This window comes from Stigmatopora nigra, chromosome 18 (genome assembly GCF_051989575.1).
Source record: "Stigmatopora nigra isolate UIUO_SnigA chromosome 18, RoL_Snig_1.1, whole genome shotgun sequence".
Taxonomy (NCBI): Eukaryota; Metazoa; Chordata; class Actinopteri; order Syngnathiformes; family Syngnathidae; genus Stigmatopora; species Stigmatopora nigra.
The window spans coordinates 11295885-11320631 of NC_135525.1; the positions used below are offsets into that span (position 1 = coordinate 11295885).

Consider the following 24747-nt stretch of genomic DNA (forward strand, 5'->3'; position numbering starts at 1 on the left):
TTTCTATATTTATCGTAGTATTCAAAATATTTATATACAATCATGTTAGTTCTCGTTTTGGAAAGAAAATGGACAGGACAACAAGAAGTTCACATCAGTCTCAATCCTTTAAGTTTATTGACTCCATTAGTGTATCGGGGAAAAGGTAAGCAGCCTTTTCTTTTTGGAAAAAAAATAAAAAACAAAAAAGCAGTGACTACTGATGGCCAAAAAGGAAAAAAAAAACTTCAACACCCCCCAAAAAAAACTTCTTAAGCTGTGTGAGCAGTCTCTTTGGAAATTAGTTTAGTTGTCTAGCTTTAATTTGTCGCAGCAGTACAAGAGTATAAAAAAAGGATGCTATGCTATGCTAACCCTTTTTTTGACAATACTGTTAAACCTCCCACTTCAAATGAATTGGACATGAATAGTAATCCACCAGTTAACAAAAAAGTGCTCTCCTATGTTGACAAAAAAAATGATACTTAAATACGGGAAAGGTGTCTGAATTTAATTGTATGCCGTAGTTTTTTTGTATTTGCTGAGCTGCTTAACTTTACATGGCACGTATATCGATAACAATTCACACACGTACACTTCAAATCTATGGATAGTTTAACTTTTGGCTTAACCAGAGCTCTCCTGGCCCAAAAAACAAGTCTTTAACCACCTTAAAAAATCCAAAAGTGGTCTTGTTAGCGCAAAAAATGGGCAAATTTAAATGATGACCAACACTTTTGACAAAAACGCGCGACGTCCTCGCAAAAAAACAGCGTGAAGAAACGACCGTGGCGTCTACGAGCGCATCGATTCAAACCCAATACTCGCCAAACATAAAAGTAATCATTCAATAAACTATTGGACCGCGTTTTAATGCAATCTGACGAGTTAGAAGTGAATGGGTGCGATGACCAGGGGGCATAAAGTGCAAAACACAGCGCCCCCCACTGGGTAAAGTTGCCCCACTTTTGTTTTGCGTGTTTTTGTCGCTCTGGTGGTTCAATCCAGCTCGATAGGGCTGCTGTCCTCCCGGGCTTCCTCGCCGTCTTCGTCCTCGCCGGCGCCCATCAGGCTGTTGAGTAAGTTACCTGTTGGCACAAAATGGCGGCGACTCGGTGAGGAGGACGATGGTGGCGGTATTCCAGGCCGACGACTCACCTAGCAGGCCGCCGTACGACGGAGATTGTTTGGGGGGGACGCCGAAGAAAAGCTGTCCTATTCTGTCCAGGTACTGTGGCGAAGACAAGCACATGATTGGACGCTTTTGGACGGACGGCGATGGACGACGGGGGCGCTCACCTCGTTGTACATGGGGTCCCTCTTCAGTGAAGGTTGATATTGCTCACATAACACTGTGAAAACGGTTAATTTACCCCTGAAAAGAGGAATATGATGAGATGTAGACATTTTAAATGGAGTTATTTTAACATAAGTGATTAAAAAGTTGATATTTAACCAAAGTTGCATAGTAGTAGTGAGGTGAAATATTTAACATTATGTAATTTTGAAAATGAATAATGTTGCTTTTAAAGGAATAAGAAATGAGAGCCAAATGAAGAGTTTAGAAGTATATTAAATTGACTGATTTTCAAAAATAGCTCCAACTCCAATCCGATTGGACGCCCGGACACAGTCATGGGCAGCCAATGAAATCAAAGAATCCAATAAAAGTATCCCACAGGGCTTTAACTCACTCACCCATCCACTGCCAGCAGCAGAAACCAGATAAAGTTAAGGAGGGGCTGAACAAATGGCGGACCCCTCTCTATGGACGGGTGTTTTTCTGTATACGTGCTAAACACGATGGAAGCGCTGCTTTTGTTCTTCAGGCACAGGAACCTGGCAAATAAAGGGGACATTTGCAACAGCGGGCATTTCTTTCTCAAGACCGACACTCACTGTAGGACTGCCTGGGCCACAAACATGTCCACCTCGCTGCGGAAACCTCGGGAGGACGAGTACTCCACCAACATTTGCGCACATCCCTCACCATCCGACGAGTGCAGAAAGTGGTAACGGGATTCACTGTAGTTTTGCTCTACGGGGAAGGAAAATGAATGGCTTCCACCGAGTGAAATTGAATATCTTGCTAGTACCTTTCCACAACGTGATGGCTAGTAGCTGATGTAACTTGGGGTTCCCCAACTTGCCAGAACCCCCCGTAGACCATTTCAAGGCTCTGGATACAAAGGCGACTCGTTCCGGAGAGTTCTGCTCCATTTGGCCGAACAGCTTGGCCAGATTTTCTGCTCGGGGAAACATGACAACTTCAACTGACCGCCCCACCTGTCAATCAAGTATGGCGGTGTTAGCGAAACACTCACCTAAAATGTCTTCTTCTACTTTGCCGTCAGACTTCTCCAGCACCTCCAGAACGAGCATGGAGAGATCAGCTGCACTATTTTGCTGTGCAAAATAAGATAACAGACTTCATTGCAGAACTGGGTACGTTATTGCATTAATGAGGAGATACACTTGTTTATATACAAATGTTATTGTTTTTTCCCCATTGACAGGGATAAAGATTATTAAAGAAGAGCATTACCTGGTTATAGCTAAAGAAGAGAAGGGCACCGTTGTACATCAGCTCCCGGGCTTCACTGTGTTTTGCCTGTGACATGTACCTGTGGACAGGTAAGATATTTACATTTCAATGTATGTAATGTCATTTTGTGCAGACCAGGTGACCTTTATATAGTTATATTTATACATGGTGAATGCTAATGTTGAACTGTACCAATAAAAAGGAGAGTAGCTGCTTATACATTTTATAATTTACTACAAACCACCCCAAAAATGTACCTATATCTTTCACTCAGTTAGTTAATGCACCGTTTTACAAGAAGTGCTTTAAGTTAGATGTGAAAAGGAAAGTCAAGGTAGGACAGTACACTTGGCTACCTAGCACATCTGCATAGATAACAGTTTATTATGCACTAATAATCTCATCAGAAATCATTTTCAAACTCATAACACATCAATGTATGTTATATTCGTGTTGTTGAGCAGGTCTACATGGAAACTTCCATAGTTTAGTCCCTAAACATGTTGCAGTGTTGCTAGCTATCTTAGCTAGCTAACACTTCGCAAGTAGCCCTTTTTTAAGACAGTTGAGTAACTTCTCCGTCGTCCAATCAAATTAGCCGAAACCCCACGAGTGGGTGGGCTCATGCTGACATTCCTCCAATGATATTCGAGAGTAGATAAGCAAGGTAGGCGATAGAGCGATTTACAACAGGGCAGGCCTCAAGTTGCTAGCAACGGCAATCCAGGGCGTAATAGTCTTTTCTTACCGAAAAAATAACGTCCTATACATCTGATGTGCTTCATAGTAATCTCCCTTTTCCACGCTGGCTCGCAGTTTGCCTTCGACCCTCTGTACGCCTCCACGGTTTCTCCCACTGGAGCACCTCAGAGACTCCTGCTCCGACATCGTCGTAGCTCCGCAACGGTGCTGACTGACTGCCCCAATTGTTGACAGCGGAAACCGGAAGATATCAACACAAACTTGAGCATCTTCGCCTGCCGTAGCTACTTACCGGTAAGCAAACCTCATTTATTACAATCTAGACATTATACGAATAAAATAACAATCCCATCAATTGCACTGTATACTTTTTAAAAACCAAAAAAAGTGGTGGTGCCTCGACTTTAGTATCTTACTTGTAGGCCGTAAAAAGCATCAGTTTTTATCCATTTTGGTGTCATTAACTTAACTCTAATTCACATTGAGCTCCACTATACATGTATTTATAATTTTATTACAAAAAAATATACAAATACAATATGTACGTATTGCGTTTTACTTTTATACCTGCAGTACTTCAAGTTTACTCTAGGTGGCATTAAATACAGTGGTGCCACATGCTATTAGTAGTATTTATACTGCATTTGCATTAACCATGCTTGCAGTTTCAGTCAAATAGAATACAATACATGCATACGAATACATTGTGTATAATGTACGCTCACGAAATAAACTTTTAAAACATTGCTCGTCGTTAGAGTCATTCCGAAGCGTTCCAGAGGAGGGTTTTTCCGGTAAAGTTTCCTTTGTCATCAGGAAGTGGCAGCGGCCAGCTGGGGTATCTGACTTCTATCTTCGTGGACAAAACACACAAAGGGGCGACCATGATAAGTAAGACTAAATACATATTTCCTCCATTGTAGCTCTCACGGTCGTTAGCTCGTCATACAACGTCACTTTTTGTTATACGTCTAAATTGTTGCTGGAATTCGGCTAGGAATTAGTGGCTGTGTTTGCTGAGCACGCATGCTAACAGTGCTTGGCTAATTTAGTGTGCCTTAGCAAAGCTAGCATGGAATCCCAACAGGTTTGGTTAACCGAGTTAGCATTCGCATGATTATTAAACTCTGGTTATGTTAGAGTTATGGAATTCGTGTCTGTTGTTTTGGGGGGGTTGTTTTGTGCTAACTCCCACACCCGAAAGGGAAGCTAACAATAGCTTGTGTATGTGTTTTGGTCAGTGACAGCTGTAATACTTGCTTCTCGCCCATAACAACTATACTTATAGATAGATAGGCCTCCTCCAATGTGGACGTAAACGTTAAATGTTTTATTTTTATTTTCCATGAATCAACAAGTTGAATTATGTGGTCTTCAGAATATTTTCATATGAGTCCATTAAGCCTCTTTAATTATTTGTATACCGGCATTACAGTAAATGATCTGATTTGCTCTATTATATATACATGTATACATACATTATATATGTTTTTAAATCACGGCTTTTTATTACAAGTTGTAACCGTTGTAATAGATTATTTTTCACCCATTACAATTTGTGACCCAGAAAATACACTTCAAATACATTCGTGTACAAGAATGTTGTTCTAAAATAGCCTTTAAGAAGATGCTAATTGTTTATAGAAATGCTCCACTGAAATATTCTCATAAGATAACAGTTTTTCATCTATGTGCCAGGAAAAATGCAAAAATAAACATTGTTTATTTTTCTTTATAACAAGACTTCTATGGACACGCTTTAATGACAGATGGGATCAGATAAGTGCTAAAGATTTACTTTTTTCTGTTTTTTTGCAACAGGTACATTCATATCTGCAACCTGCTGGAATGGAAACACGCCCTTTTAAGAAAAAGTGAATCTGGTAAGTTTAATTCATGCTCATTACTCATTCAGACAGAAAAGTGCTCCTTATCTTGTTAACCAAAATTCAAAATATGTTGTTGCACTTGTCTTTAGGCATGTCTGTTTGTTGTCACTGTTCACATCTGGCTGATTTTTTTACTGTCCAATTGACATTTTTTTCAAAGGCTGGCGTTCCTGTGCTGAAAATGTTGAACGATAAGTAGTAAAAAAACAAAAAACAAAACACTGCACAATCTGTTCCAATGAGTAATTTCCAGTCGATGTGTAATACTGCATTACGTAAGCATATGCAGGCCTTTTATTAGGAATATTCCAAACATGTGTGCACCCTGCAATCTTTGATAAATCGCTATAACTCCCATAAACAATTTTTAGTCTTCCCTCAACCTTAAAAAAACAAACGCAAACCTGCAGTTTGACATCTGGATTGCGGATTTAAAATATATTTATTAAATCTATTTATTTATGTCTAAAATGTTTTTTACTGTGTCTGTATTCGCACCCTCTTGCTACTGTTTTCCAAATATGGGATGAATAAAGTTATCTAATCTAAAAAAAATAAAATTAAATGCATTGGCCACATTATTGTTATCCACCATTTTGTTTGTAAAAGTACTTTTTTGGTCACAGCTCTCTCTGGCAACGGCGCCCCACCGCTAACGGACAATATGGAAGTGACCGGGGCGGGCGTCTGGAACCAGAGCCCCCAAAGCGAAGCAGTGACCAGCGAACTCCAGGAATTGTCGCTACAGGCGGATCCTGACGAATTGCGGCTTCAAGATCGCAAAAACGGTGAGTTTGGCATGTGGATTGAACATTTTTAAAAAGTCTTTATGAATTTACGGACTTGGCAATGTGTATAGTCTTATTTGATTGGATGGACTCCATGTGTGTAGACCAGACATTTGAATATTCCTTAATACATTCCTTTTTACTTGACTCGGTACTTCATACTTTTGACTTGAATGATGAGTGATGTGTATGATAATACTTTAGTTCTTTTTTCTGTTTATGTTTCATATGTACTATTAACGGATGCACTTTTTTATATGTATCATATCTTGTGCTGACCCGGCCCCATCTGTTGCATTTTTAAAGTCAATATGGCCCCCGGCCTGGTTTAGACACTTTAAAAAAAAAAAGTATTTTTTTCCATCTTTATTACCTGCAATGGTAAATATGGCCAGGTTACCTTTGTCCATTGTTTGTACCTTCTTCCTGATACTACTATCATACAATTCTGCCCTCGTTTCCGGCCTAGACAAGACACTATTGTTTAGATTGGTCAATCATTAGGTGCTCTGTCACAATTGTCTTAAACGACTGGAATTGGGTCAAGGTTTCTACCTTCACCTTTCCCTCAACACGGGGTAATCACGTTGACATTTTGCATTTCAACCCAAGAGAAATCCCCCCGGGGCCATGTATAGCCTCCGGCCACCACTCCCTATGTTGAACAACCCCCCCATTCTGATATCTCAGAAGCCCAACGCAGCAGACATGTCGCCGCACGCCGGCCCACGAATAATCTCGAATAAAGACGCTTTAAGCTACGTTCTCTACCACGTCTGGCTGGGTGACAAAAGCGCTACACGCCCTCTCCGACCTTATCAAAGCTTTCTATCTGGCGGCGGTTATGCAACGCATTCGCCGACGGGCCGACGTGATTTACGCCGTCGGCGTGAGGTGGCGATCAAGTGCGTCCGTGATTTGACCAGAACGAGAAAGAAACACAGCTAATAATTAGCCGCTTTTTTGTGTGTGTGTGGGAAGGCCGGTTTGGAGAAGAACAAGGGGCGGGCGGGGTGGTTGAAATGTCACTATTGCGTAACTTGGAAGGAGGGGGGGGTCCGAAGGAAAGGAAGGGAAAATAAAACAAAAAAGCACGAAGCAAGAGTGTGTGGAGTCACTCCAACAGGAATTTGACAAAATGGCTTTCCCCCCTTTCTCGTATTTGGAAATAACAACAGCAAGATACAAAAAGGTGAAGCTGACAGAAGATGGCTAGCGATTGGTGGACCTCCGGCCCGTACACGCCCACTTTTTCGGGGCATGCACTCGCTTGTAGACACTTTGCAGAAAGGGAATGCCAAGTGCAACTTGTGGACTTTTTAAGGCTTCTCCCTTTTAGTGTAACTTTTCTGTAGTGTTTTTGTGTCATTTGAAACTGGGCATTGTTTACGTTTCCTACTTTTTGGAAGGATGAAGCGCTAATCTATCCCCGAGGGCCACGCTTCCTTTTGGCAATGGTGCAGAGGGATATGACTATCCCCTCAGGTGAGCTTTGTTTGGGTTTCAAGACATTGTGGGCTGGGAATGTCATCAGCACGGGTGTTTTTTATGTGTGATTGGGTACTTTTTGAAGTCATTGCATATTGTTTGAGAAACAAATTCATGTTTTTTTTATTGTCTTTGGCTATCTACGTACTTTAATATCTAAGTATACTGTTTAATATTTAAGTACTCTTTAATATCTAAGTACCGTTTGATATTTAAGTACTGTTTGATATGTAAGTACTGTTTAATATCTAATTATTGTTGAAACCAGCTCTCCAAATTATATTCATGAGAAACTATAATATCTAAATATATACTGTTTTCAACAGTACTTAGGCTAAATAGCATAGCATAACTGTTTTTTCACAACTATCGCCAAACTAAAACAACTTAAGAGAGAGAAAAAACGTGAGTATTAATCACAGGCCAAGTCAAACTAAGAAAAGGCGTGTCTTTTAGTCCATATGATACAGTAGCAACGTGGGTTGTACTTTTTCTGTCAGTTGACAAGCGAAGATAGTGATTTCCTCGGAACACATTGTTCCATTTTCCAATATAGGTTAGTGTGCGGTGCGGTCTGGTATTTTCATTTTCCTTTTCCCATGTGAAGTGTCTCATTTGAATCCCGCCTCGCTGACATTTACTTGGCGAAAATCACTTTGACTTCTGCAGGCGCCATTACAATAGTGCTTGGTGTTGAAATTCCATCGCCGTCTCCACTCTGTAGCCCGCATCATCTTGGCATGTAAACACGGACAGATATAGATCACATCCCTCAAACCCCGCCCACATGACGTCATGACCCCCCCCCCCCCCCCCCCTGTCTTCTCTTACGTAACAACAAGTGTCGCGGCCCATAGGAAGCTTAAGTGCTTTTCGTCCCCGGGACATTAAATTTGCAAAACGGCGACTCACTGGATTTTGAAGGTGGTTTTGCGAGATCACTCTGATTTTTAGGAAAGATTCTTATGTAAGGGCTCGAGAAGGAAGAATGGATTTGGAAAATAAGTTTGTGTGGTGACAAAAGATGACTACGAATGGAAAAATTGAGTCTAGGCTAATCCCAAATAAGATTTACTAAAGATCCAAAGTTGTTCTAGCCTAGCTTAGCCTAGCTTTCATGGACAGGTCCAATAATAATTAATATAAAGGTCCCAAAATGTAAAAAAATAAGATTTAATGAAGGTCCAAAGTTGTTTTAGCCTAGCTTAGCATAGCTTTCATGGACAGGTCCAATCATAATTAATATAAAGGCCCCAAAAAGTTAAATTCTGTGGAAATATTTGAACACCTGATTGTGGCATAATAATAACTGTGTGAAGGGACCAAGTAGAATAATAATAATAATAATAAATGTTAGCCATTTTTCCCTAAAGTCATTGTAATGAATGACCCAACTGCACTGTACATCAAACAAGTGGAAAAATCCAGCCTGTTGTAATCCTAAATGTACATATTTATGCAAGCGCTTTGCATTCCCAGCACACTTGTAGACTTGCACCCACCGTGACTCCAGGCGGCCGTGACTTTCACAAGACAAAACATGTACCAACAGGCCTCGTTCGCCTTCCTAGGCTTGGCGGTGTCGGATTTCAAGCGCACGGTCCGCATTGTTGTTGTTTTGAATCCATTTTTTTCCCAAGTTATAACATTTCATTTATTGCCGTCAAACTCTCAGCATCATAAAATCACAACTTGAAATGATTGTACTTGGAATCTGTTGACATCATTTACAATCACTGTGTCTTATCATATCTCTTGTTTTACAGTCATAGCCACATATAATAAATATGGCTATTCCGTCACGTTTGCGCATGAATGAAATACATCATTCTTTGGGGGATGAAGCAAAATGTGGTTTCCCATGCTGAAGTACTCTCAAAGGAACACATTGACGACTTATCCCCCACATTTCTGGCGGCTATTCAAAAACAAAGTCATAAAAGGAAAACACCAGACGCCTTTGAGAGAAAAGACCCAGCTAGCTAGCTAACTAAATCGAACCTATTAAGAAAGCCTGGCTAAGCTAACGCTAGTAAACGTAATCTTATCAACCATTGACAGTTTGCCAAGGAATTGTAACGCCATGAGTCATCTTTCCGTCCGTAGTAGCCTATTTTTTTCAGTTTTTAATGCACCTTGCATTTGTTTTTATTTGTTTTTGTAGTGATTGTGTAAAATAAATTGCCAGATAAGAGCATCCAAGGCCAAATACTAATGTTTTCAAAATCTGACTTAATGTTGTGACTGTTCACTTGTCCTCATACGGCGTATATATTTTAACGATTCACCTAATCAGGGCAGACTTTAGACCGCCATTCTTTGTAACTGGCGTGATTAATATGATTTATGAACTTGGAAATACGGCAGCTTACGATTGGTTTGCGTGGAAATGGTCTGCGTGCGTCAGATAGTCATGTTTTATTAAAGCGATGCCAAAAAAGCACGGCTTGTTTTGTCTTATGAAACATTTATTTGCTGTGAGAAAATGTGGCTTTAAGTTTTGTTGTTATTTTCCTCTCTTCAAAGTAACTTTATCCTACGAGTGCACAGGTGATCCCTTGCTTAATATAGCCACCCCCCCCCCCCTTTACTGCCAGCTGGACATGCTATTTAAAATGGAGTAGAGAGGGTGTCGGAGTCCAGTGAGAATCCACCACAACTCAAGAACTACTTTTCATTTAAATACAAGTCCCCTTATTCACATTAGCATCACAATTTTACAAAAAAAAACAACTCTAAAATGTCTAATTCGTTATATTCAACCTTAAAAAAATTGCCGGGTCCACCAATTAGAAAGAACTATCAGTTTTTGATTTAAAAAACATGTTTTTTAGCTTAAGTTATGTCTTTAAAGAAGCTACAATGTTGGACTGTTAGCGCCAATGAATTAGTATGTGACTGCTAACCTTCCTGGGACTGTAGCCTTGAATGAATGGCAACAGCTGAGCGGGAGAACTTTATCGGCTACACTCCCTACCGGCCGGTAGTGTGTGAAAATGTGTGTGCGTTACTGCATGGGTGCGCTATTGCGTGGATGTGTACGTGTCGACTGGAGATACCGGAGGAGCTGCAACCACAGCACAGTCTCCTTCAATCAGATCATTGCTTTCCTGGCTTGTGCCGCCACCAATGGACTATCGTGGATATCTTAAATTGTCGTGACCGGACAGCCGGCGCCGCAGGGAAGAGAGTGGAAAAGTCGGCACGAGACGCAAAGGCGCAACCATCGATTATAGACGACGCATTGAAAAGAGGAGAGGCTGCCTTCTTCTTCTTTGAATTTTTTTAATCCATTTTTCTATTGGTTTTTCTGGATATCTCATTTTTCTTACTAAAGAAAACTGGCAATCATCTTAGGGTTTGATTGTCAAAGCCCAGAAGAGGACGGTGGACTTGAAATGTTCAATGTTTGTTGCTATTAGCGCAGACTGGCTAACTGGTTTTGATTGTCCATGATTATGTTGGACACCAACCATTGCCTGTCCTTTCAACTCTCCCCGTTAGGCTGTCCTCCGATGGACAATGACACGGATAAGGCAGGAGCCGGGATGGATCATGATAGGCATGTCTATCATAGCCTTAAAGAAGGTGGGGAATCCATGGTGATGCTTTGTGTTTGTCGTCTAAGTCTGTCTTTACGTTATGGTGCCGTATTTGCGGGTTGTAAATAGTGGTGAGGTGGAATAGCCCTTGAAGATGCAATACACAAACTTCTATCTTGAGATCTGTGACTATAGATAGGAAGTATTTAAGTGGTCAAATGACACGGTATTTTCCCGGACGGGACCCCGCCTGGTTTTCATCCAATCTGCGTTGTTTGGAGGTTTCATTACCGGATAGTACTGTAACAATCTTCTAAGGTGGCTATTTGTATAGGTGGAGAAGCAGCAGTAATTTATTGTACTTATAGTAATGCTTAATTGTATTATAAATGGTATGACTTTGTGGATATTGGACCAAAGTGGTTAAAAAAACAGCCAATCCATGTTTTTGTGCTGTCTTGAACTTAAACAAATGCCTTGTCAATCCCTGAATTCGTGGGTATTGCTTGGGTTGGTGTTTGGTGGGCTAGACATTGGCAATTTGCTTTGTACTTTTACAAAATGAACATATTTCAGGTCGACATTAGTCTTTAAAATGGGTTAGAACATTATTTCATCCTGTTTTTGGCTAATTTCTTGGTTGCAGTAGCAAGACAGACACAGAAGACACTGTAGACCTAGTTAAAAAACCTAGAGCCACACAGAAAGTACAGCTCAACAAAGACTCATTAAGTTAAGCTATTAATTGGAGTATTTAGTGTCCGCCTGGAAGGGGATAAGACATCAGCCAGATACCAAAATAGAGCGTTACAGTTCTCTATTCCAGAATAAAGCCCAGTCTCCCCACGGCACCCTTTGGTAATCCCAGCCTTCCTTGGGCTGCACGTGAATTTCTCAAGTGTGTTTACCCTCGCAGACATCCAACATAACAGAATGTCCGTGACAGTGTTTACACCAGTCCACGCCAAATGACGTCGTCTTACTTGCTCGTTAATCCCTAAAGAGGCAGTGTGTACGCCATTGTAAATAAAAGGGAAGTCTGGGAAGGACATGGACACTTTTTTTTTCCATAACGGAAAGAAAACAGCAGCAAGAATGGCGAACCGGCCCGACCTGTACCTCTAATTCCATTTAGCATTTTGTCAGCCCAAAGTAACAGGTGATACGTGTCCTAGCGCTAGCAAAGCGCGGGTACGAGTACACTTGGAACCCTCGCTGCTATGTTGGACTTGACACGCGTCCGTAACCCATTCGAAAGGGACAGCTGGCGACTGGTGAAAGAAAAAAAAGGCTATGCATCCATTTTAGAAAAGAGGGGAGGTTCTTTCCAGGAAACGGATGGCTCGTAAAATAGCAGAATGCTAACCTTTATGCTATGTCAGTTTAAACTGAGTGTGGGTGGCTTTTTTTTTAATATGGTGTATATTTTAATCAAGTATATTTGCAGAAAGAGCATTTTTCAACTGATTTATCCCCACTAGGGTCGTGGGGGGTGCCGGAGCATATCCCTGCTGACGTTGGGCTAGAGGCGGGGGACAAGGAGACAAACAACCAATTCAAACTATTCCACAAAATGTAGCTTTTCATAAAGAGAAATACTAGGTGTCCTGCAAGTGCAATCAGTGGATCGGCATCAGCTGCTTGTTTCAGCCCAACCCCCGTTGCTTCAAGTTTGTCGGTCAGCTCGGTCGGTGCTGGACGTCTTGAGCCAAAAGCTACTACCCCCACCCTCCTCCCACGACATCCCAACCCCCATCAGTTCAACTTTTTCACCTATGTATGTGCCTTTTTCACCTCTGCAAAGCAACCCCTGCCTGGTATAAACGGTCAAAAGCCATTTTAAAAACTTTTTTTGACCTATTTCAAACATGGGCCATCAAAGTGCAAACTTTTGACCATTTTGACCCATTTAAGAGCACTTTTGTTAAATTATATTTCACCTATTTCATTCTACACAGCTGTGTAATGATGCCAAAAATGGCTTTTGATTTGATATAAAGGACTAGCATCCCATAAGACTAGGCTTTCATTTCAAACTATTCCACAAAATGTAGCTTTTCATAAAGAGCAATACTAAGTGTCGTGCAAGTGCAATCAGTGGATCGGCATCAGCTGCCTCTTCTGCCCAACCCCCGCTGGTTCAAAATCTGTCAGCTCGGTCGGTGCTGGACGTCTTGAGTCAAGAGCTACTACCCCCACCCTCCTCCCACACCATCCCAACCCCCGTCAATTCAACTTTTTCACCTATGTATGTGCCTTTGTCACCTTTGCATAGACACCATGCCTTGTATGAACTGTCAATAGCCAATTCAATACTTTTTTGACCTATTTCAAACGTGGGTCATCAAAGTGCAAACTTTAGACCATTTTCACCCATTTAAGAGCACTTTTGTTAAATTATATTTCACCTATTTCATTCTACACAGCTGTGTAATGATGAGAATAAAGGCTTTTGATTTGATATACAGGCATAGCATCCCATAATAGTAGGCTTTCATTTCAAACTATTCCACAAAATGTAGCTTTTCATAAAGAGCAATACTAAGTGTCCTGCAAGTGCAATCAATGGATCGGCATCAGGTGCCTCTTCTGCCCAACCCCCGTTGCTTCAAGTTTGTCGGTCAGCTCGGTCGGTGCTGGACGTCTTGAGTCAAGAGCTACTACCCCCACCCTCCTCCCACACCATCCCAACCCCCGTCAATTCAACTTTTTCACTTATGTATGTGCCTTTTTCACCTCTGCAAAGCAACCCCTGCCTGGTATAAACTGTCAAGAGCCAGTTCAAGACTTTTTTTACCTACTTCAAACGTGGGCCATCAAAGTGCAAATTTTTGACCATTTTGACCCATTTAAGAGCACCTTTGTTAAATGATATTTCACATATTTCATTCTACACAGCTGTGTAATGATGAGAATAATGGCTTTTGATTTGATATACAGGCATAGCATGCCATAATAGTAGGCTTTCATTTCAAACTATTCCACAAAAGTTAGGTTTTCATAAAGAGCAATACTAAGTGTCCTGCAAGTGCAATCACTGGATCGGCATCAGCTGCTTCTTCTGCCCAACCCCCGTCGCTTCAAGTTTGTCAGTCAGCTCAGTCGGTCAATGCTTGATGGCAAGAAACTTTCCCCCTGCCCCCCCCCTTCCCCCACCCACACCATCCCAACCCCCGTCCACTCAACATTGTCACCTATATACATGCCTTTGTCACCTTCTATCTTTTCTAAATGACATTTGAATATTTCTTAATACATTCCTTTTGACTTGACTTTGTACTTTATACTTTTGACTTGAATGATGAGTGATGGTGAGTATATTAATACTTGATACAAAAAAATCAAATACATATTTTGTTCCAAAGTACCCATGTCCCACGATATAATTAACCATGTCCAAGTCTAGTTCCCCTCTACCGTCTCCAAAAAGCGTCTCTCTCTCATATTATGTAACCAAAACACCTTCCTGTTTTCAAAAGATGACCCAATCCACCTCCTTCTGCACTACAATTTCCACCAAATACTTCAAATTTTCTCCTTTCTTCAATTAATTCACTTTCCTATCCCAACCTCACATTTCATTACACCCCCCTCCATCCCACAAACCCCCATTAAAACCACAAAAAACAAAATCCCCCATAAAAGCGGAAGTATATTGTACAATACTCAAGCTCTCCTGGTACCGCCTCTTTCGTTACCCAAAAAAAAAAATGTAAAGACGGAGGAAGGAGCAGCTTTTACAATGCACGTTGAAGGCGTCTGGCTTTCCTTAACGCTTTATCCATTTTAATTTTCACAATTAGGGGCATCACTTGAATTTTATTTAGCATTTTCTAAGCTAACTGACTGATTTTCTTCTATCTACCTTCCCTTCTTTTGTCTTCATGCAGTCCTTCAGCTTAAACTCCAACAGCGGCGAACGCGAGAGGAGTTGGTCAGCCAAGGAATCATGCCACGTAAGTCTTAACATTATCTTTAACGTCATATCATAAGCCGGTTTTTGCAAAATTGTCCATAAAGAGGTCATTTATGAAGTTATATGTGAGGACATGGGACTGCACTATCTCCGAAAATAATGCTTGGTCTATAAATTGGGCTGGTAGACTTTCTTCACGTTTGTTATCAAATAGAGCAGCTTCCTCTTTTTCTACATTCAACTTCCTGTTTCAGGGTCAGAATTTTTTTTTAAAAGAAGACGGTAGTGGTGTAGGATGTGAAATTTTTCTAGACAGGGTGAAGACAAGGTAAATTTTAGCTGACGTTTATCATGAACTGAGTCGTATTGAAGTGTTAGTACCCGATTTTTGGGTGTATATGTCGTATTTGTTGATAAAAAAATGGTGATTCAATTGAGGGGACGGCTTATATGCGCATAAATTAGACTTGAATTGCATGAAATTGCAAGACGAAACGCCAAAACGTGGCCGATATGGTCATTTATTTCAAAATAGAGAAACTATAAACAGATTAAATGCTTAACAAAATGTATTTTGACGTCTATGAATGAAATTCAAGATATAAAATCATCTATTTATGCAAGTATCTTGCATAAAATGTGAAAAAAACGTACTACTTTAGGCCATTGCTTGCACAGGGTGCCGCCATTTTACCTAAAGATGACAAATTAGACTGATATGGACTATGGAATTAAAACCATAAATATGGAGGTAAACATTGTTAATCTGGGGCAGTTTATACGAGAGAAATTGTAAAACTCAACAATTTTAAGGGTACGCGAAGGCGGATGATATGCCAGAAAATACGGTAGGCTTAATTTTTACTGTCTCGGACTTATTTAGTAGGATTAATAAATCTCTTTGCAGCTTTTTAATGCTAACGTGGCTATTGGTAAGCCATGGAAATAGTCAAGATGGAATGCACAAATAGAAAAATGGAGGTCAGGTTGTGTTGCACTTTGGAAAAGATGGACACCGTACGGAAAGAAAATGACATTAAGTGATATGTAATGCGGTAAGAGTGATGGACGAGCGGAACGCTAATGGCGAGCGACGGCAATGACGAAGGCGCTCCTAATTGCTACCGCAAAGAAGAATGCGGTTGTCAAGTATCATTAGAAAATGACCAGTCAGAGAAATGAATGGTTTGCAGTGGACGCTGGTCCAACTTGGAAGCGACTCAATGCCAAAGATGGACTAGACGGCGTCCATTTTGTGTCTTGTTGTGAATTGGGGGCTCTGGTTGCGTCACTGCGGGTATGTCAGGAGTCGTAACCCGAGGAATGTCGGAATGCGGACGCCGTACGCGACTCCCGGCGTGGATTTCAGCACGGCTCGCTTGACCAATCGGATGACGGCTCTCTTTCGACACTCCTAACTGTCGTTGTCTTTACAATATCCTTCCCTAAAACTTGGTTGCATTGTTTTGTTTTTAACTGGCATTCTCCACTCGGTGTATTCTAGACATGTCAACAAATCGTTTTTTGCATAGTTAGTTAGGCCATCATCATCATCTTCATTGGCGCCCGGTTCAGAAAAACGAATCCCTCGACGTCCCGCTTTACCCAATTAGCCGTTTTGTCACATTTGTGCTAGATTTCATTTTTATTTCCAACTCTCCCTCAGCGCTGAAGAGCCCGGCGGCGTTTCACGAGCAGAGACGGAGTCTGGAGCGAGCCAGGGTGAGTTCGATTCCCTCAATGGCAGCCCAAAAAAAACGACATGCATTGACATAAGTTTGAAAAGCAATTTTGGCCTTTTGTCTTCATACGTACGTTTCTTTGAACAGACCGAAGATTATCTCAAGAGGAAGATCCGGAGTCGTCCCGAGCGCTCCGAGCTCGTCAGGATGCACATTTTGGAGGGTGAGGACGCCATTTTTCTTTCCATTTAATGTTACATTCGACAACTTTGACTTTCAGGGCCTTGCGACGACCGGCTAAAATGTTCCAATTCGTAGGCGGTCCAAGAAAAATGACCTTTTGTTCCCCGACAGTTGACCTATATGTACGTTTGTGTTTCACAGAGACGTCGGCAGAACCGTCCCTGCAGGCCAAACAGCTTCAGCTGAAGAGAGCTCGCCTGGCCGACGACCTCAACGACAAGATCTCGCACAGGCCCGGTCCCATCGAACTGGTGCACAAGAACATCCTCTCCGTCTGCCCCGATCAGCCCTCGTCACCCGGTAATTCAAGGACCATTTTCTAGGTCGCGGGTGTCAAAGTGGCGGCCCGGGGGCCAAATGTGGACCCGCCGCATCATTTTGTGCGGTCCGGGAAAGTCAATCATGACTGTTTTAGGATCAAATTCAAATGAAGAGTATAGATGTATTTTGAAATTTCTGATTTTCCCCTTTTAGATTAATAATTGTCATTTTTTAACCATTTTTTGGTGTTTTTAGTTCAAAAATCATTTTGTAAAATCTAAAAATATATTGAAAAAAGCTAAAATTAACATTGTTTTAGATCTATAAAAAAAATACCACTTCTCATGTGGCTTCATGTTGTCATGGTGATTTATGATGGAATACTGTCTGTCTTTTCTGGTCTCATTTTATCCTAAAGATTCTCCAAAGGGTGCCGGAGGAGAGTGTTCGTCTCTGGACGAAGACAGTAGCGGCGACCCGCTGTCCCCAGACCTGCTAACCAATCACGACTCCCCTCTGAGTGTCGCCCCACAGCCGTCACCCTCGGATGGGCTCAGCCCCAATGGAGACGTCTCCCCCATTCAGGTTTTGTTTCGTCCAGATGAAAAACAAAGTGTTTCATTGATTGTAACCATTTTTACAATAAATATATATTTTGTTGCAGTTTGTCGCGCAAGTGGCTCCCCCGCCGCCTCCGCCCACTCCCGTGCTCAACGGATCCGGTTCCCCCCCGCCACCAAAAGTGACCAATGGGATCGTATTAACCTCTCGAACATCGTGCACTCCATTTGGGCAGCTCAAGGTGAATATACAATAGCTTTAAATAAGAAGAATGGCCAAGAGTTTTAAAGGAAACAGTGGTCACTGAAGTACAAATGTAGCTATTAAAAAGTTTACTAAAGTCTTTGTCTTTGACCTTGAAGGTTAAAAGATGCAGCTGTCAGTGGCAGGACAGTCTTCAAATTAAATGACACATTTTTTTATTTATAGAAAAAAAACATGGAGGTTTTCAAATGGAGTTTTCAAAATGTACTTAGATATTAAACAGTACTTGGATATTAAACGGTACTTGGATATCAAGCAGTACTTGTATATTAAAAAGTACTTGGATATTAAACAGTACTTGGATATTAAACAGTACTTGGATAGTAAACAGTACTTGGATAGTAAACCGTACTTGGATATTAATTCCATTTTTTGTCCTCAGTCTCACAGCAAGACGAGTTCCGAGCGTCCTCCGCTGAGATCCAAAAAAGCAAAGGACAACAAACCCAAGGTCGGTAAAGTCCATATTCGTTTTCCTCGGTCGTAGCCAACGTGATCTCAAAATCCCCCCTCCCCTCCCCGGCCATCTTTTAGGTAAAGAAGCTAAAGTACCACCAGTACATCCCCCCGGACCAGAAGGCGGACAAGGAGCGTCCGCCTCTGATGGACTCGTCCTACGCCAAACTCTTGCAGCAACAGCAGCTCTTCTTGCAGCTTCAAATTCTCAACCAGCAACAGCAGCACTACAACTACCACGCCATCTTGCCCGCACCTCCAAAGTCAGTACCCCCTCCCCCCCAAAAGAGTCCAGTGTTAGCCATTAGCAAGCATATTAGCATTCCTAATGCTAAGTGTCCTTGTTTTCAGGCCGGCCACGGAGACGCCCCTCCCGACGAATCCCAGCCCCTCCCCCACTCGCAACATTCCCACGAGCAACGCCGCGCCCCCGACCGGCGGGAACGCCCGGCAGGCCCCGCCGCCGGTGGGAGGGGCCAAACCCACCACTCTGCCGGCTAACCTGGACGAGCTCAAAGTAAGGCAAAACACGGTTATTTCCATTGGATTCATTTGGAAATGTATTTGTCAGCATGCAAATAATCTAATACTTAAGAATAATTTGAAAAGTAGTGTTTAGTTGCTATTATTATCACTTTGGTTTAAATCACTGGTGTCAAAGTGGCGGCCCGGGGGCCAAATTTGGCCCAGCATGTCATTTTGTGCGGTCTCTTTTTTGCAGGTGGCCGAGTTAAAACAAGAACTGAAACTACGCGGCTTGACCGTCTCCGGCACCAAAAACGATCTCATCGAGAGGTTGCGCAACTACCAGGAGCAAAATGGCGGCCCCACCGCAGCCATCTCCAAGAACGCCACCCCACAGCTCATTCACCCCAGCGCCATCTCCACCGAGGGAGGCTTGAAATCCCCCCCGACTCCGGCTCTCCCCGCCCGTGTGGCACGTTTCGGAAGCACCGGCTCCAGCCCACCCGTTTCCCCTTCGCCGTCGGAACGCTCGTTGGCGGGGCTCAGTCCGGATGAAACCAGTTGTAACGGAGACACCTTTGGAGAGATGGTAAGCCCTTCCCCCTTCCAAAAAATTAAATAAAAATGTCGCCTTCAGGCAGGTTTTTCAGACTTTTTCCCCCATCTTTTTTTAGGTGAGCTCCCCCCTGACCCAACTCACCCTCCACCCCTCACCCGGACACCCCTCCAGCGTCTCCCCCAACCGAGCCAAAGACGAAGGCTTCCACGGGTCCTCACCCGGCCCGGCCAATCCCTCCGAGCCTTTCTCCACCGCGGACAAAGACCAAATGCTACAGGAGAAGGACAAACAGATCGAGGAGCTGACTCGGATGCTCAGACAGAAGCAAAGGCTGGTGGAGACACTGCGCTCCCAGTTGGAGCTGGGGAAAACAGCGCCCTCCGAAGGAGCCCCCAAAGTTGACGGCCTCTTGAAGGTTAAAGAGGAGGTCGGCGAGGAAGCCATGGCGGGCGTGGTGGAGGAAGCCCAAAGCAAAAGAGTCCTCCAGCCAACACAGTGCTCCCAGGAGACGTTGCTTAAACTCCAGCAGATCAAACGACTCCAGGTCCAACAAGGTCCAACTTCGGAGCCCCCGAAAGAGGCGGAGCGAAAGAACGACGACGCCCAGATCCTGCTGAGGCAACAGCGGCAGCTCCAGCAGCTCATCATCCAGCAGACCCGGCAGAAGCAGCTTCAAGCGCAACAACACAGGCTCTCGCAGGCCCAAGGGAAGAGGAACCCAACGTCCCACAAGACCCCGCTTCAGATCAAGCAGCTGCGGGTGCAGGTTCGAAACCAGGCGGCGGCCGATCAGGGACACCAGAGGAAGCAGCTCAAGACCCAGAAAAGGCAGCAGCAGAGGCAGCCCACCACCGGCAACGTCGCCGGGGTCACCCTCGGCACCCTCGGCGCGCAGCAGGTCAACCTTTCAAACCATTTGGAAATTCCAGAATGAAATCAGTTGATGTAAATGTTTTGTTTTTCCTTTTTTCGCCTGTAGGTGGCGCCACTTTTCATCAACCAACAGAACACGCCTCAGATTCCCACTCAGGCTATCTCGTTAGACCTCCTCAAGGCCGGCGGGACTCTGGTCACGGACGCCAACGGCAACCACTACTTGATCGCGCTGGCCGCCAACGCGGCGGACGGCGCCAAGCGAGCGCCTTCGCAGGTCAAGAGCGCCAACGGGCGTGTCACGCTGCAGGTATGCCACGCCTCCTCGCGCCAAGGCCGATTGCACCTTCAACGGTTATCGTCTGTGCAGAGACTGCAGTCGACTCCCAGCGAGATGCCCGGGGCCGACGGCCAATCGCAAGCCGGGAAAATTAGCCAGAGCGTGAGCCAGCCAATCCAAAAGGTACGATGAGCATCCATCATTTTTGCCTTTGCCATCACCACAATAAATCAACAGACGTTGCTAAAACCTCAGAACTAAAGGCTCAAATGTTCCAATTTGGTTTAAGGACAAAAATCTAAATCATTTTTTTTTTAGTTTAAAAAAAAATAATTCAATTGGCATCCATCTTGGGACAGACTACCAGGAAAACATCATTCTTTCTTAGTATTAGTCAATGCCTGCCTGCATATTAATCCCATATCGGTCAAAGCAATAAATCAACCAACGTTGCTAAAACCTGAGCTGCGTAAAGAATTGGCATCCATCTTGGGACAGACGACCAGGGAAAACTATGATTTTAATCCCATGTCCCATTTTTGCCTGCTTTGCTTTAGAAAGCGGAGTTGGACTTGGACACCAACAGGGTCCCCGCTGTCGCCGCCCCCGCCGTCCCCTCCTGCGCCACGGCGCCCGCCAACATGCAGCAGCCTTTTTTCGACGACATGTCGTCGGACAGCGAAAGCCAAAGCAACCCCGGCTCGTCCTTCAAGGTACGCTTGTGGTTTGGACAATTTTTTTCTTCTTCTTCTTCATCTCACTCACTCACTTTTTTTGTGTTGACTGTGTTCATATCACCCCCGCAGAGAGCGCAAGCGTGTCCATCTTATGACCGACACACTCTGTTTACTCCTCCCTCTCCCAAACCCAACACCTTTCTTCCTACGCAACGCTCCAAAGTACGTCTTTCTTTCTCTCTTTGCCTGGCTAATATTCTTCTTTTCATTTTCCTCCCTCACTTTATCACAAGACTTAATGTTTCCTTTCTTGTTGTGGATGATGTTGTAGCACTGATGCTAATATTAGTAATAGGAAAGCCCTGAATATTCTGTTTTTATATATCTAAAACAATGTTTATTTGAGCTTTTTTAATATATGATATTTTTGAACTAAAAACAGAAAAAAATTGATTAAAAAGTTTTCTATTTGCAGGGCAATGGCGTCAACTACCAGCAGATGGATGACCTTTTTGACATCCTTCTCAAGAGTGGAGGTACTCATTATTTTAAAGCGACAGCGCTACGTTAGCACGCTAATTTCTACATTCATCTTCACTACTTTACATCCCTTTTTTTGTTTGTGTGGAGCAGAAATCAGCGGTTTTAAGGCCAACCCGGACCCTTCACTGGCGCCCCTCCACTCTGAACTGCCATCTCCCGCGTCCCCCCTCCACCTGTCGCCTCCCACCCCGCCGTCCCCCCTGATCTCGGCCGCCATCCCCCCCAGGGACGGTCGCCTTGACGACTTTTTAGAGGCGGGCGGCCTGGGGCTCATGGACGGGCTCCACGGCCAAATGCTGGGCGGCGGCGGTGGCGGCGGCCCCCTGGACCACCACTCCCCGTCCCCCATGGACACGTCCGACCTGGGTTTCTCCCCGCACTCCACGGGTTTGGACTTTGGTGACGGGGCTCTGGACAGCATGGACTGGCTGGACATCTCCATGGTGGGTGGCACGGGCGAGGGCGAGGGGAGCGGCGTCCTGACGCCCCTGGCGCCGCACACGCCGCCCAGTGTTTTTTCCGCCGACTTCCTGGACGGCACGGACTTGCAGCTCCACTTGGAGTCGTGCCTGTAGCCCCACGTGGCCCTCCGTGGTCCAATATGGCCGCTCCATGCCTTCTTTATGCTGTCTTTTGTCACTGCTGGGCTCTCTGGCGCACGCACACACGCACACGGGAAGCTTTTATGCTAGCTTATAGCGCTACTTTAATTAGCCCGTTCCTTGATGGCGGTTATTCCGATCGATTTGTGCTTTCAAAAGAGGTTACTGTTCAAAAAAGAGGATTTTACAGGTTGTAAACAAAATGTTTTACTATCAAAGCGTGTACGTTGACGACGCTAGCGTGCTAGTGTTAGCCATAGCACTCCGAGAATTTGAAGCCAGTACGTCTCTCTGTCAATGGCACTCAATGAGTTAAGGTGCTCCAATGTTTACAATTATATCGTTTTGACAGATTGTCCAACGACAGTGCAAAAAAAAACAAAACTAAATTCCATTTGAAAAACGCACACTCGCAGTAAGCAGGAATTTGTCACAGTCGTCACTCTTAATTCCATTTAAGGCTACTAGTAAGCTACATTTGACTTATGAGAGTGCCTGAAATTAAACAAAAAATACTGCTGCTCTTTAGCCACACTTGTTGTATTTGGAATAAAGTCAAAATAGTCATGGAAGCTAAGCTAGATATACAAAGGATATTAAATAAATACCAAACAGGCTTCCTCAGTCACATAAACACTGGCTTTAATACACACTACCATCTGAATTTTAAATATTAACCCACATATAGCATATCAATTAGCGTTGCACCGATACCGGCGTTACACTAATAGCACTGAATGTTTCAAATGGATCATCAGAAGTCGCTAATGTGTGTAAAGCGCGTGCGCCAGGGCCTCCTTAACTTTGCACTTGATTCGAATGGGTTTAAAGGGTCAGCTGATGAATGTCGGGCGGGGTCACGCCGCCTTTGACCTTTTGGTTGAGCGCTCAACCAAAGCCGAAGCCCACCCACACTAGTCAAAAAAAATGAAACTTAAAACACGCACGCACGACCGTCATCGGTTGCCGTTGAAATGAACCTTATCCGTGGCGACCATTTTTTGAAAACTGCGTATTATGGTAGACCACTATTGCTGTATATGGGGTGTATGATATCAATTGTTCATATGGCTATTTTTTTTTCTTTGCTGGTCGTTTAGTGGAGCTAGCCAGCTGGGGAAATAGGATAAGACATTTGGGCCTTGTCTTTAATTTTTTTAAATAAAAAAAAGTCATGAAATGTCTTGCTATTACTCTTTTTAACAGGAGATCTCAGCATAACTGGTAAAATAAAAAAATCGGCCTGCAAGTCCTTAGGTTGCCACAGGAGGGCGCTGATTCTCCGGAAAATCTTCAGCTGAGCGAGTAAGAGCTTTTCAAGGCTGTTTTACAGTGGCTTTAATTACTATTTTATTGTCTACGATACGAATTAACGCTCTTTTAAAGTTATAGCATTTATGACAAGTATTCGACGTTATTGTCCGGCAGTTTTAAAACTTTTAGGTGTCATTTATACATCTTTTGAAAGGATCTTTGCTGCAGAAGAAGCAACAAGTGTGGCCGCACAAGGAGATGGTGAGTCAAATTAAAACGATAATGTGATATTTATTTCAAATGTGAGCTAATTACGACATCATTTTTGTATGAGATCCCGAGTCAAATGGATGCATTGTCCTGTTAAATGCACCGATGTGTATTGCATACAAAAGAAGCTAAAATCTAGTTGTAATTCACCTGATACCTTCCTTGATCCAAGTTAATTATTTTGTATTTTGCACTGAGTTGTTATCTAATTTAATATTTCGCTTTTCTGTGAGAAAATATGGCCCGCACAGTAAGAGTGCAAAAGTTGCGTCGGTTTTTCAAATTGTTGTATGCAGTAATGAAAACACCGCCAGGGGGCTCTGTATCACCTCTTTTTATATGTCCACACAATCTTTTTGCTTAAAAATATAATTTTAAGTATATGTACTTACTGTAATAAAAAAAAATACCAAAAATATATGTAATTTAATCTAATAAAATAAAAGATTAATTATATACCATTATGTAAAGTTTATGTACAAAGTTGGATATAAAAAAGCCATTTTTAAAAAATACTGTTTAATTTTGTGGGCTGACAATTGTTCAAGGTAGGTCTTTTTAAGTCATATTATTTATATATTCTCATGATTTTAATGTGGTTGAAAACATGTTTTTAGCTTATGTGAACTAGATCTCGAAGAGTACATTGAGCGAGGCGCAAAATTTAAATAGGAAAGTTGACCTTTTGCGCCCATCAGCATCCGTGGAATCATTTGACTGCAAAATATCAAGCGTGAATACCAAGCTCACCTTTTTGGAAAAATTGCAAAATTGGAATTTAAAGTGATGGACAAGATAAAACTAATGCTAAGATTAAATTAAAATGCACTTTCTAGACAAACTCATTTTTCTGGCTCACTTCCTTGTTCACCTATGCACCTTTTTTAACCGTAATACATTATTTTCAT

The 24747-nt window shown here is 42.9% G+C and overlaps 2 protein-coding genes across 7 annotated transcripts; one reads left to right on the forward strand and one right to left on the reverse strand.

Moving 5' to 3' along the window:
* Positions 1–88: 88 nt before the first annotated feature.
* Positions 89–3470, reverse strand: get4 (guided entry of tail-anchored proteins factor 4). The gene is made up of 9 exons (XM_077739337.1): positions 3273–3470; positions 2525–2603; positions 2304–2385; positions 2076–2225; positions 1879–2017; positions 1678–1818; positions 1279–1354; positions 1138–1210; positions 89–1067 (listed from the first exon to the last, which is right to left on the reverse strand). The coding sequence occupies exons 1-9, from the start codon at positions 3410–3412 to the stop codon at positions 979–981; spliced, it is 969 nt and encodes a 322-aa protein (XP_077595463.1). The 5' UTR covers positions 3413–3470; the 3' UTR covers positions 89–978.
* mrtfab (myocardin related transcription factor Ab) lies at positions 3209–23499 on the forward strand. Of its 6 annotated transcripts, none has more exons than XM_077739328.1 (21): positions 3209–3520; positions 3985–4117; positions 5048–5109; positions 5742–5903; positions 14824–14889; positions 16516–16571; positions 16679–16754; positions 16916–17074; positions 17454–17620; positions 17700–17837; positions 18243–18311; positions 18395–18579; positions 18668–18833; positions 19038–19370; positions 19456–20238; positions 20320–20523; positions 20584–20676; positions 21051–21206; positions 21300–21392; positions 21646–21706; positions 21804–23499. In XM_077739328.1, exons 4-21 carry the CDS (start codon positions 5780–5782, stop codon positions 22286–22288), a joined length of 3414 nt encoding a protein of 1137 aa, XP_077595454.1. In that variant the 5' UTR covers positions 3209–3520; positions 3985–4117; positions 5048–5109; positions 5742–5779; the 3' UTR covers positions 22289–23499. The 6 variants fall into 6 exon arrangements, with proteins under 6 accessions (XP_077595454.1, XP_077595453.1, XP_077595457.1 ...); XM_077739327.1 differs by having other exon boundaries at positions 4043–4117; XM_077739331.1 differs by lacking the exon at positions 3209–3520 and having other exon boundaries at positions 3913–4117.
* Positions 23500–24747: the final 1248 nt, after the last annotated feature.

Coding starts and splice junctions, on each gene's coding strand:
- mrtfab (XM_077739326.1), top strand. CDS start 10,844: ATGATTATGTTGGACACCAACCATTGCCTGTCCTTTCAACTCTCCCCG. Junction 18,580..18,667: donor ATCTTGCCCGCACCTCCAAA/GTCAGTACCCCC, acceptor CCTTGTTTTCAG/GCCGGCCACGGAGACGCCCC. Junction 19,371..19,455: donor GAGACACCTTTGGAGAGATG/GTAAGCCCTTCC, acceptor ATCTTTTTTTAG/GTGAGCTCCCCCCTGACCCA.
- get4 (XM_077739337.1), bottom strand. CDS start 3,412: ATGTCGGAGCAGGAGTCTCTGAGGTGCTCCAGTGGGAGAAACCGTGGA. Junction 2,386..2,524: donor TCTTCTTTAGCTATAACCAG/GTAATGCTCTTC, acceptor TATTTTGCACAG/CAAAATAGTGCAGCTGATCT. Junction 1,819..1,878: donor GTGGCCCAGGCAGTCCTACA/GTGAGTGTCGGT, acceptor TTTATTTGCCAG/GTTCCTGTGCCTGAAGAACA.